The 13,378-nt window shown below is 36.0% G+C and overlaps 1 protein-coding gene across 1 annotated transcript in view; it reads left to right on the plus strand.

Annotated features, from left to right (window-relative positions):
- Positions 1-13,378, plus strand: part of ODR4 (odr-4 GPCR localization factor homolog) — a 53,622-nt gene that overhangs the window by 2,723 nt on the left and 37,521 nt on the right. Inside the window, exons 2-5 of the mRNA XM_069074434.1 lie at positions 5,989-6,153; positions 8,090-8,224; positions 9,792-9,887; positions 12,339-12,445. Of these exons, the coding sequence (XP_068930535.1) occupies positions 6,055-6,153; positions 8,090-8,224; positions 9,792-9,887; positions 12,339-12,445 (437 nt within the window). The 5' untranslated portion in view covers positions 5,989-6,054. The remainder of the gene's footprint in view (positions 1-5,988; positions 6,154-8,089; positions 8,225-9,791; positions 9,888-12,338; positions 12,446-13,378) is intronic.

Below are 13,378 nucleotides of genomic sequence, written 5' to 3' on the forward strand. Positions count from 1 at the left end.
AAGTGTGTAAGGTCACATTTGAACTCAGGTCCTCCTGACCCTAGGGCTGGTGCTCTATTCACTGAGCCACCTAGCTGCCCCCTAAGAATCTTTTCTTGATCACTCACTCCTAATGTTAGTGCCTTCAATCTCCTGATTATCTCCAATTTTTCCTCTTCTGTGTTTTTTATACAGTTGTTTGCATGTTGTCTCCCTGGTTAGACTGCCCACTCCTTGAGGAGGGAGTGTTTTTTTTTTGCATATCCTTCTATTCCCAGCACATAGCACTTAGCTTTAATAAATACTTGTTGACTTGTAATTTGTACAGGCTGGCCAGTTTCATTGTAGCATAGATTGCTTGGAGGAGAGTAAGGTAATCCTAGAAAGAAAGGGTGATGACAGATGGTGGAAAACCTAAAGAACTTAAATTTTAATTAGGGAGACATTGAAGATTTTTTAAAAATAGATTTTTTTCAAAAGAATTTTAATCAGATACATGTATAAGAACAATTCAGGCTGCAGTAGAAAAATGGGTTGGAGGGAAAGGAACGGAATCAGTAGGATTTAGTAACTGACTGGATTTGAGAGTAATGAGAGGAAAGAGTCAAAAGATAATGCTAGATTTTTCAACTTGATAGACTGAGTAGATAGACAAAAGTGGGTATCAGTGGCCTCCACTGAAGAGGATTGTAAAGGACATGATAGCCTCAAAGGAGAGCCTGTTTTTTGCTACATTGAGGAGTGGAAGGAGTGTTGGTTGAATTATTTGAGGATTTATTGACTATTGAGCATAGACTGAGGATTTCAAAGGACAGAGTTAATAGGCAAATGGGTTTCGAGGATGGGGGGAGATGAACTTAAGTAGGCCTTGTGTAATTAGAATAGAGAGGAAGATTCACTGATAGAGGCAGATGATTTGAACCTCAAGTTCACTTTTGCTCCCTTAGCTGACATTATTGGGCTTCTGCACTGGAAAGTCAGGAAGGATTTATATGATCTATCCAATTCCATGTCCTTTTGCTATTTGGAAAGTAATGATCAAACTTCGTTTCAAAGAAAGGCAATACATTTTACTGTTCTATAAACCCACTTCTTCCATACACAAAGATGGCCCTACTCTTGATTTTTCTGCCACCCACAAATGGTTCATGTCTGTGTTCATAAACTCTGAAATCCCCTTATTTGATCACAGTCTATTGTCATTCAACTTCCAGTTGCTACTCCAAACCCTGTACTAGCTACATTGTGCTCCTTACCCTATCTTGACCTTTGAGTGAATCAGTTCAGCTCTACACCATCCTCTTTTGGGTCCCTTGCCCCTTTATCATCTTGTAGATCTTGCCCTGCCAAACCTCAGCCTTGGGTCACTTCTACCATCTGTTGCTTTTATTCTACAGCTGAATGAAGGTGGAGAAAATCTCAAAAACTAAGCTGACTGGGTCCATTACAAATTTGTAACATAGCTTTAGCTAGACTCTCTATGCTGCAAGGCAGTCCTTTTACACTTCTCTAATTAAATCAGTTTTCTACTCTACATAACAGGCTCTTCCAAACCTTTTCATCCTTCCTCAAACCTCTCCTTGCTCCTCCCATGCTTGGAGTGTTCTCCCTCTTCATGTGCACCCCTAACTTCCTTCAAGTCCCAGTTAAAATTCCACTTTATACAGAAAGCCTTTCCCAATCTCCCTTAATTCTAGGACTTCTAATTCAATTTATCCCATATATAGCTTGTTTGTATGTTGTTTCCACAGTAGACTGTGAGCTCCTTGAGAGCAAGGACTGTCTTTATCTTTCTATGTATTTCCAGTGCTTAGAATGGTGCCTGGAACATAATAGGTATTTAATAAACGTTTATTGATCAACCAACATTACTTTCTATGGTATTATGGAAACATTTTAAAATTATAAATTGAATTGCTTCATTTCTTAGATTTTGAAATAGGTGAGCAGTTCTCAGATGGTTTGTGTACGTATTGGGGATTCTTTTTTTTTTTTTGCCTTTTGGAGGGTAATTGGGGTTAAGTAACTTGCCCAAGGTTACAAGGCACCCTGGGCCAACGCTTTACTCACTGCACCACCTAGCCGCCCTGTATGGGGGATTCTGATGAAGAGGTTACCCATAAAGAGGGTTGGGGTTGCTCTGGAGACCCCAAAATACCAACACGTTGGGTCCTGCCGAATGAATTCGACTCAAGTCTTCTCTCGGCCAAAGAAAAGTAGTTTATTAAAAGTTTGCTTGCAGGGGGCGGCCAGGTAGCACAGCGAGTAAGAGCACGGGCTCCAGTGTCGGAATGACCTGGAGATGGAATCCCGGGCTCAGACACTTAGCACCCACCCAGAAGCACCTGGCCCTGTAACCTTGAGCAAGTTACTTAACCCCGATTGCTTTAAAAAAAAAAGTTCGCTAGTTCGCTTGCGTTAGACACAGAGTAAGTCTGTGCTAGGCTATTCTATGTAGCTCTCACTAGCATGAAGACCAGATGGGGTCTTATATAGAGAAGGTTGTGGGAGAAATCTAGGGGTGGTCTAGAGGAGGAGTTTAGGGAGGGTCTTCAGGAGGAATTAATAAGGTCAATGAGTGATTAAGGGTGGGAAGTAGCTGAGGCTACCTGGAGACTACAGACTATGGTGGGCTAGGCCAGTTCAAGGGTGGATTGATATTTGGTAGGCTCAAGGGTGAGAAGTCTAGTAACTGAGGCTTGGGCTCAGTCACTATGTAAGACTTATTGCCTCATGCAATTGCCTCATCAAATAAGACGATTTAATCAGTTCAAGCGGGTTTCCCAGAGCCTGTACCTCAAGGACTCGAGGAGAGCTGGAGAGGGCTCCCAGAGCTCCATACCTCATCACTGAGACCTTTTCCAGGGTCTGCAAAGTCAAAACTGCTTTCTTAATCTTACTCAGATATTATTTGCCCATTAAAATACTACTCTTTTTTTTCCAACTACATTTCTCTTTGAGGCTGAACTTTCTTTATATACTTCAACCAAAATAAGATGTAACAGTTTGAATGCACAAACTGATAAGGTTTTCTATTAAGCCAGACTTCAGTGATTTGCAAAAAATATGTTAAAACAGTGTCACTTCATAAAAATTATATTTGTTAACACTTAAAAAGGGTTTATTGTTATTTTAAAATAAACATACATAATTTAAAAATTTATCAGTTTTAATTTCTAATATGGTATCAGTTGATATTACCCACATAAAAGCTCAAGAATTTTTAAGAATGTAGAGGAGTCTTGAGAAATTTATCAGTTTTAAAAACCTCTGAAATAGAAGAAAGAATGACATAGATCTTATAGATGTTTGTGGATTGAGCCTCATATCTAGACCTGTTCTCTCTTGAACTCCTGCCTCCTGGATATTTCACACTGTCTGTACTTCAGATCTGAATGATCTTAAAGGCCATCAAGGTGGCACAGTGGCAGATAGAGTGCTGGGTCTGGAGTCAGTAATACCTGCATTCAAATATAGCCTAAGGCATTTCCTAGTGCTGTGACCCTAGGAAAGTCACTTAACCTCTGTTTGCCTCAATTTCCTCATCTGCAAAATGTGGATAAAAAAAGCATCTACCTCCCAGGGTTGTTGTGAAGGTCAAAGGTGATATTTGCAAAACTGTTAGCACAGTGCCTGGCACATAGTAAGTGCTATATAATTGTTAACTATTATTATCATTGCCCTTGATCTTACTGTTACCCATCTTGCCATTAGCCACATTCATGAACTCACAGATCATAATCTTTTATTAGTGTCCTATGCCTTAAGACCTTAGTGCCTGTTCTTCCCCTTCACTTTGCCCTCTAGTCTTACTGTGCAGCTCTTTCCCAGGCCATCACCACTGTACTGCCTGCACTCTTGACTCAGAGGTGAACCATTTCAATTCCCCATTATCTTTAACTCTTGCGTCCTTTACTCTTTTATCCTTTTGCCAATTGTGCTTTCTAAATTCCAACTTTGTATTCCTCCTGCCATCCTCTGCCTTGGCCCCTATTCTCATGTTGCTGAATGGAGCTGGAGAAAGTCATGAAACTGCTAACTGGGGACCCCCTACAAATTCAGGCAGTGATTTGATCAGATCTATGCCTTAAAATGAAAATCACTGGCTCTTGAGTAGATTGGGGGGAGAGACTTGAGATTGGGAGACCAATTAACAGACCATTATAGCAGGCTTAGCAAGAGTGAGTGAGTGCCTAAAATAGTTTGGTAGCAATGTTAATCACTCAACAAGCATTTATTAAATTTGTCTATGTGCTAGATACCTTGCTAAGCCTGGGGATAGATACATAGAAGATTCTTGCCTTTGAAGAGTTTATATTCTAATGGAAAAGACATGCAAAAATGTTATATTTACAATGTGATTGCAAAAAATTTATTCACATAATATGACTGCAATTAGGAGTTGGACTGGGTAATAAAGATTGATGAAGTAATCTTCAAAGAAAGAAAGTTTACTGAAAGATGGTGGGAAAGGGGTGGTCTGGCAGTAGGAGTCATCCTGCTCTTCCTTTGAATCCTGCACTTTGGAGGCCGTAAGGGAAGAGAATGGTGTTAGAGACGGGGCCAGAGATGCAATGTCTTGAGAAAACTAGGTTTCTGTTACTGTAAGAAGATAGAAATGGACTGGAAATAGATACAAAATAAAGAGAGCTAAATAATAGAGTACGGGCAGGGGATCTAAAAGGTTTAATAGAATGAGAAGTAAAAGGAAGATACTGCAGCACACCATGGATGGAGTTACATAGTGCCTATTATATACCAGGCACTGTGCTCAGCATTTTTACAAATATTATTTCATTTGATCTTCACAACTACCTGGGAGGTAGGTGCTATTATTATTCTTATTTTACAGTTGAGGAAACTGAGAGAAAAAGTGATTTCTCCATGTCCCACAGCTAGTATCTATCTGAGTTCAGATTTGAACTTGGGTCTTCCTGAATCCAGGCCCATTGGTAGCTGTTTAGATTGGGGATAGGACCAAGGTAGATAAGGATTAGAGTACTGGGAGAGGAGGAAGAGAAGTTTGTCACCTCTGCAGATGCTGAATTTGAATGACATGGCTAAGGAAAGCAAGATCAGGGAAGTTACCTTAAGTCATTTGAGGAGTGACTAGTTGATAAAAGCTTCCATTCTCTAAGGTCCCATGGTGATTGAGTACAATCATTGTTGTTCCTCAGTACTTCTGACTCCCAAAGTCTCAGGTTCTCTTATGGTAATGAGAACCTGCTAGTGTAGGAAGAAGTTCACCATAAGTCAGCAATATGCACATGTTCAAAAAAACCTCATGATGTATTAGACTGCATTAAGAGACATTTTTTTCAGGAATAAGAAGTGATAGTTCTTCTGTACTCTCCTCTGGTCAGACAATGTCTGGAGTGTTACGTTTACTTTGGGGCACCATGGTTTAAGAAGGATATTGATAAAGGGAGAAAGAATGAAGTTTATAACTTTTGATGACTCCAGCTTTCATTCAATAAGCATTTTCATTGTCTTCTATGTGCCACTCAGTCCAACAAAGCTAATCTTCTTGGTGTTCCTTATGTACATCATTACCTCCTCCAATGCATTCCCTCCTTCCCCTCTGCCTCTTAGAATTCTTAGTTTCCTTCAGATATCAGCTCAGACACTGCCTCCTCCTACATTACACTTTTGCTGATCTCATCCATTTGCTAGTATCTTCTCTCTCCCCTCTGCATTACCTTGTATTTATTTTGTATGTACTTATAATGTGTGCATGTAAACTCCTTGAGGTCAGGGACAGTTTTTGTTTTCATAGGTGTTTAATAAGTTATTGATGATTGTTTGCAGGGTACTATGCTAGATGTTGGAATTACAAAAGCAAAAATAAAACAGGCCAGGATCTCTAGGAGTTTGTAGTCTTTTGAAGCCATTACCTTCTTCCTGAAACAATAGGCCCGTCTTTTTTTAATACCAGTGTTCCTCCATATTGTTATTTTATTTGTTGTTCTATGATAATTTCTATTTGTTTTTGTCTTCTCTCATTTATAGAACTTTTTAAAGATCTGAGACATTTAAGGTATTGATATTGATTAAAGTATTGATATTCTTTGAATAATGGGAAGAAGCTACATAGTAGAAGAAGCTGTTGGACAATATCTTTTAAACTTCAACAACCAAGAAAAGGCATTCGTCTCTGGTATTTTGATAGGGCAGGTATGTATATTTTAGGTGTGTATATTTTTTTGATGGGACAGCTATGTATATTTTAGTCTCAGATTCATTAATATAACTTAGCTTTTGGGGTTAAAAGTGTGATATAACATATTGAATACTCAGGGTCTTAATTAGAACTTATTTTAGGCAAAATCATCCCTTTGCACTCCCTTTACTACACCATCCTTTCCTCATACTTCCACTTGTACATTCCCTCTCTTTCCACTCCTGTTTTAAGGCACAGTTTCTGTTTAAGCAGAAAAATAGTTCTGTAGATATTCTTTTATCATGTTAATTATAGAAAGCAAGTGGTATAGTTCATTAATTTCTTCTAAAGCCTGTCTGTTCTGTCCTCCTGTATATTTTTCTACCTCGTTTTTTGTATTTACTGACATTATCTTCACTTTCATTCTCTCCTGTTTATCTTTTTTTCCTTGCTTCTTAAATGCTCAAATTTTTTTTTTCTCTTCCTTTGTGGACAGATATTTTCTTATACTTGAATGTGATGGAAAGAATACTGGACTTGGCAACCAGAATAGACCTGGCCTTGAATTTTAGCTATGAAATTGACTACCTTGGTCATTCTGGGAAAGTCTGGAAAAGCTTCTCAACTAAGACTTTATTCTCCCATTCCTTCTTGCCCAAGAATTTGAACAATTTAATAGTTAATCAGTTTTTAACACAAATCAGTTTTCCTTCTTATTTGAAAACCATTGATTTAGCCAATTCTTAGTTGTTGAAGGTTTTAATTATACCAACACTAAACTTGTGATTAAGACAGTTCAAATTCAAATCTAATTTTTCTGTTAGGTCTAGTAAGAGGTTTGTTGAGGTAGGCCAAGATTTTTTCTATACTGAAATTTTTGGATTAAATAGATTTAAATTAAAGATGCAATTTTCAACTATCACTAAATACAACTGATACTTGGTTGTAATGCCATCATCATCATGTTGTTTTATTTAGAATTTTGTAGGTTAAGTCCCTCAAAAAATGTATTTGTGATTATGAAAAGAAAGTATAACAAGTAGGAAAGCTGTGTCAAAAACTTTAACAAGTGGAATAGTGTGCCTTGGGAGGTGATAGATTTCCCCTCATTGGACTCTTGCCATAAGATTGGATGATAACACACCCCACAAGGAGGAGGGGACATTTTGATCAAACATGGGTTGGACTATATCACTTCTGAGCCCCTTCCATACTCTGAGAGTCTGTGAGTTCAATAGCAGAAAACCTTGTAGACTGAAGCTTTTTAAAATTCTTTTTTTATTATTATTAAAAGGACAGAAAAAAAGATGATTTTTTAAAAAACCCATATTACATTTGACACTATACTTGGGAACACTACCCTGTTTTTGTGTCACTTTCTAAATTTTCTGCCATTTTTTTTCTTGTGCTGCTCACTTCATTCTATTCTGGTTCATAGGATCACGGTCATTGGATCACGTATTTAGAAATGGCCGTCATACAAGACCTCTTGGGTTTCATGTTTTTTGTCATTTATTGTTCATTAAGTTTCCATTACATTCATGTAATTTGTTCAACTGTTCCTTAATGAGTGTTTTGTGTTTCTTTTCTATAATCAAAAGTGTTATGAGGCTAAGGCTTTAAATATCATTGTATGTCACTAATTTGAAAAATTAGAAATTTGTTTCACTATAAGTTTAATAGCGAAATGAATTAATCAACTGACACATTCGTACTGTTTATGAATAATCTGTATTCTTTAATTAGATGTCACTGATAATTTTTATTTTATTTTTGTAATATTTTAATTGTAAATTTAAGTGATCAACACAAACATTTCAACAGATAAAAAAAACAAGGAGGATTATATATAAAAGCTGTTAACCTTTATTATGTAGTTTGTTTTAGAAAAGTGTGCATTAAATTTCACAAGGTAGAAACAGAATTACCCTTTGTGTTTTATTTTTTAAGTGTTCTTTACAAAGGGATTATGTAGTTCTTGCCACTAGAACACCACCCAGAGAAGAGCAGAATGAAAACGCAAGATCTTCTCAGTCACAGCTGGATGACCTAGATGAAGAATGGATTACAGCACATGCCAGTCAGGTTGTACTATTTATAATATACATAAATATTTCATATATACATGTAAATAAATAAAAAATATTGCTTATATTACATATATGTGGTTCTAGGATAGATATCAATGCAAAATTAAGCCACCATTTTATTTTGGTTCATGATACAAAGCTGAAATTTTATAATATTTGTTCTCAACTTTGAAAAACTGTCAGCACATACAATTAATAATAATGTTTTTTATTCTGATTTATTCATGTATAGCTTAGCTACCTTGTGGGTTATTTCTATCAGTTTTAATCTTAGTTTAGCTTCTTTCTTTCCCCCAAGAACTCTTTATTTTAAAAATATTTTCTTTGCCCAGCTGTATGTAGTGTGCTTAGTCTCTGCAAACTCACCCTAATCATGGACAAATAATTCATCATCTAATAACCAGCTTATTAGTGAAGAGTCTCTTCACATTTACTTAGTCTGTTTCTTGGAAAGTAGATATAGTTTTTGTTGTAATGATACTTGAAGCCTTTCCATTAAGTAGACCCTTCCAGAGCTGTCATTTCATTGACATAGTCTTCTTGAATTCAGGGTCATCTATATGCCATGATGAGAAATAGGAGTATGCTTTTGAGGAGGACATAGGAATGTGGGCATAAGACAAATCTAATTAGGATGGTGAATCTGGTCCATAAAAGTTGTATTATGTAGTCCAGAGCAATATGGAATATTTAGATTAGATTTGTAAAAGGCACATATGTTAGTAAAGGTACATTGAAATTTAATATGGAAGATTCAAGAGGATTTTCCAAACATACTGTAAAATTCACCCATTTTTTAATGAAATAAATGAGCAAATTGTCCACTTTACTACTAGTTTCTGACATTTTTTTGGAAGTTCAAAAAATCTTGAATTTACTTTAAAGTTTTCTTTATTTTGAACTTAATCATTAACTGATAAAATTATTTCAGTAAAGATCTTTCTTTTGTATGAGAGCAATAGATTATCCGTAAGTTTTAAGGCCTTATACTTGTTGATTTTTAATTTTTTCATTATTTTTTCATTACATTATTTCTTACTGTAAAGCAAAATTTGTTGTATATACTTACTGTATATGCTTATTTTGTTTAAAAATATTTTTAAGGTGATTTCAATTATAAGGGATACCATGGCATGGATATCACAGACAGGATATTCCAAAATAGTTAGAGGACAGTGGACTCAATGGCTTTAGCACACTTGGCTAATCTAAATTTTTTTTTTTTTGCTTTTTGGAGGGCAGTTGGGGTTGTGATTTGCCCAAGGTCACATGGCTAATTTTTGTGTTAAGTGTCTGAGGTCGGATTTGAACTCAGGTCCTCCTGACTCTAGGGCCAGTGCTCTATTCACTGCTCCACCTAGCCGCCCCTTCTAAATTTCTTGATACTAACATCAGTTTTCTGTAGCACCTTGGACAATGCTTTAAAATTGTAGGTGCTCAGTATAATACTTGTTTAATGGATGGAAGAATGAATGAATAATATATCAAATAAGAAGGAAAACTGATTACAAACCAAAAATCGTTATGCTATAGTTAATATTTTAATTAATTTCTTTACTTAGGTATCTAGAATGCTGCCAGGAGGTTTATTAGTTCTTGGAATGTTTATTGTTACTACTCCAGATCTTGGGAAAGATGTTCAGAATGCCCTACGCAGGGTAGGTACCAGCATATGTACAATTCTCAGTATGGTTTGGGTATGTATTGTTTTAATTAAATACAATTTCATGTGAAGGTCACTGGATGTATTTGGATAATGCTCATAAAATTTTGTGGTCTTGGATCATAATTAAATACTTATGTTTTCAAATCTAGTTGTAAGTTGTTGCAATAAAAAATCTGTGATGAAAAGAAACTGAAGTTCAAGGTTCTGAGCATGCTCATTTGTTAGCAAGGCTAGTAATTGCTAGTAAGTGAGATTCCCAAAGCCCCTCAGTGGCCAGGGATGCATTAGATCAGACAGAGCAGTCTTGGTAAAAGTGTGGGGTGGGCTTACCTTTGGCATAATCAGGCAGATTTGCTTGCAAAAGGTTGTTTGTAGAGTTCATGGTAAGGGGAAAGCACAAAGTTAGTCAGCGTTCTCTGGAAATTATAGAAAGCCCTATGTCATTGACAATGTGCACCAGAGTGGTCCTGTGGTAGGCCTATGGTCAGGCAGAACATTTTATGACCACATCAGTGCAATGAGTCTGTGCTGTAGCTCAGAGAAATGGGCAAGTTAAAACCCTTATAAAGGCATATTGTAGACTCTAATGTGAAATTGTCAAACTGTCTTTTAAATCAGACTAATTCCTAAGTTCTGATTCCAGTGATTAGATACTATTCTCAATCAATAATTAATAAATAATACAGAATAAAGTGGGGTGTCAGTTTTCAACTTCACAAGAACTTACATTTAAATACTGGTGTACCATGTGTCAGGGTTCTTTGTTGGGCTCTGTGGGGATGTAAAACTAAAATGAAATCGTCCCTACTTTCAGGGAGCTTATAGTCTACTGTGGTGATCAGCCTATATGCAGTTAAGTAAAGAAAAGATATTTGAGGAAGGAGAGAACACTAATACTTGAGAGGTGAGGGAAGCCTTTACTGAGATTGTGACAGACACCCATGCTGAGCCTTGAAGTATTGTGAGGGTGCAAATACAGAAAGAGGCATTATATGCATGAAAGAAATGCCTGGCAAGGACCCTCATTTGAGAAGTGGAAAGCTGAGGTTGGAGGGCAGCTTTTAAGTCAGTTTGGCTGAAATTTAGAGTGACTGAAGTGTAGAGTAACATGAAATAGGGATGGAAAGGTAGGTTCATATCAATTTGTAGGGGGCCTTCAACTCCAAGTTAAGAAATTTCCCCTTTGAATTACCACATGTCATCTAGCAGTACACATGTGCCAGACTTTGCAGAACACTGATTCCTAGGGATTGCTGTAAATATTAGATAGGCAGGTATAAGAGTTGAGTGAACCACTTTGACAGTATCTTGTGACTCAGTTCTGCATCTAGCTCAGTTCCCTTTCTATTCAGTTACAGGTCTAGTCCAGTTTCTGTTTTGTGAGAAAACATTATTCAATTTTAGAAGTTGTGAGAAAACTTTATTACATTGTTTTAACCTTACCCTGTGTGGCTGGGAAGCTGGAGCTCTAGATTACCTCTACCTGTTGCTCAGAGATCCTTAAATAAGGATCTAGGTTATGCTAACCAGAGACCCAGTCAGATTCAGATATTGATGCAGAGTTTTCTCATAATTACACATTATACATCAATGTATAATATAATTATTTATCAAACAACTCATATGTCTTATCTGAAAACTCGCCCCCTGCTAGTCAATCAGTTACTGTTTCTTTGTGACACTTAGAGGGGAGTGGAATGGCCTCTTTTTCTGATTTCAGGGAATTGCATTTGTTTGCTTTCCCTCTCCTAATTCAGAAAGCCCCTAATCTTTCCTCCGGTTAGAAATTAGATGACTTAATCTTTTATCCTGTTTATATTCTGTTAGTTGTTTTCTTCTAATGTGTAAAACTATTTACCCCTGTATTCAGGGTCCAATGCCAAGCTGAGGAGGTCTGGTCCTGATTTGTTATGCAATTGACATGTATTGCTTAATATATTGATATCCTTAGGAACTCAAACCTTTATTTCCTTGGTCATTTTAATCAGTTGATATGCCACACAGGTGACATAGAGTTCCCTTTTACATTAAGAGTTGTGTGGCTCTTTAAATGTAATCTATTTGTTTGGGGAATTTCATGAGTTTCAGTTATATAGTGGTATTCTGATGAAGTGCTTTTGAAACAATTTGTTTCAAGTTGAAACCAATTTTTCATTTCATTTGTAGTAACATTTCTCTCCTGTCTTTTCATTCAAATGCTGGTTGTCTAAAATTAATTTGTGTATAACTTATTTTACATGAAAAAAAAGAATTTTATTTGAATGGCATTTATTCAGTTAATTATTTATTATCATTTGAGTGCTCTTAAATAATGAGTTATTTTTATCCCTAAGAATGGAGTCCAAAATAGGCAATAATTGAAATTCTTATTTCATTTTAGCATTGACATACAATGATATGGTAAGAGAAGGAAAAAAAAATGTATTTGTTATTTCTTCCTCAGTTAGTGTTTGCTGTGGAAAAATCTATAACTAAAAAGAGACTATGGAATCTCACAGAAGATGACATCTCAGACCGGGTCACACTTCATGTCTGCTCATCTACAAAAAAGTATCTTTTACATGGGGTATTTACTATTTGAATATGCTATTGAAATAATATTCCTGTATATTTTTTCATAAATTCAATATATATGTCATGATTTATAAGATGTACATACTGTGTATAATTTTGTGAATAATACTTGATATGTAGTCAGTGTCTGATTTATAAATACCCACTTCATGAATGGACAATTGAGAAGTCCACGAATCTGACCTTCATGAGGAAAATTGCCCCTTCTTTCTTAATTCATTTTGATTCTTAGGCAGCTAAAGGATAAAGTGAGTAGAAAATTGGACTTGGAGTCAGGAGGTCCTGAGTTCAAATACTGCCCCAGTCACTTAACTCTGTAATCCTTAGCAAATAACTTAATCTTTGTTGTGAGGATAAAATAAGAGGATAATTATAAAGTGTTTTGCAAATCTTAAAGCACTACATTTTTCTGGCAATCAATTAAAAACAAAAGAGAAAGTATTTATCTATGGATTCATCTTCTCTTACCCAGAAAGTTTACAAATTCCTGACATCTAGAAGGGCCCATTGTTCTCTGCCCTCCCCTTTCCTGTTACTACTTGGGGAGAATGGATAAGACAGAAGGGGAACTGGTTTCTTGCATTGAAATTTCTGTATATTTAGAAATGGTATTATATATGATTATTTAAAAGTAGTATTGGTACTATGTTCATTATGAATTACACAGACTTTTGTGGAATCCTTTGGGAAAATAACCACTATTCATTACATGGGTTCTGTGGGAAAATGTGTTTATAAATGACCTATTTGTAAGTTGGGGATTATTTGCACTTAAAGAGAAATGATATATCTATCTTTTGAAAATTTCAAGGTGACTTATTTTACTACAAAAGATAATAAAATTAAAGCAAGAAGAAACCCATTCACTGTATCACAAAATTGTTGGTTTTGAGTACCAGTATTTAAGTA

Source organism: Petaurus breviceps, unplaced genomic scaffold, assembly GCF_028583685.1.
Source record: "Petaurus breviceps papuanus isolate PSGF00001 unplaced genomic scaffold, PetGlider_PUasm1.0 90895, whole genome shotgun sequence".
Taxonomy (NCBI): Eukaryota; Metazoa; Chordata; class Mammalia; order Diprotodontia; family Petauridae; genus Petaurus; species Petaurus breviceps.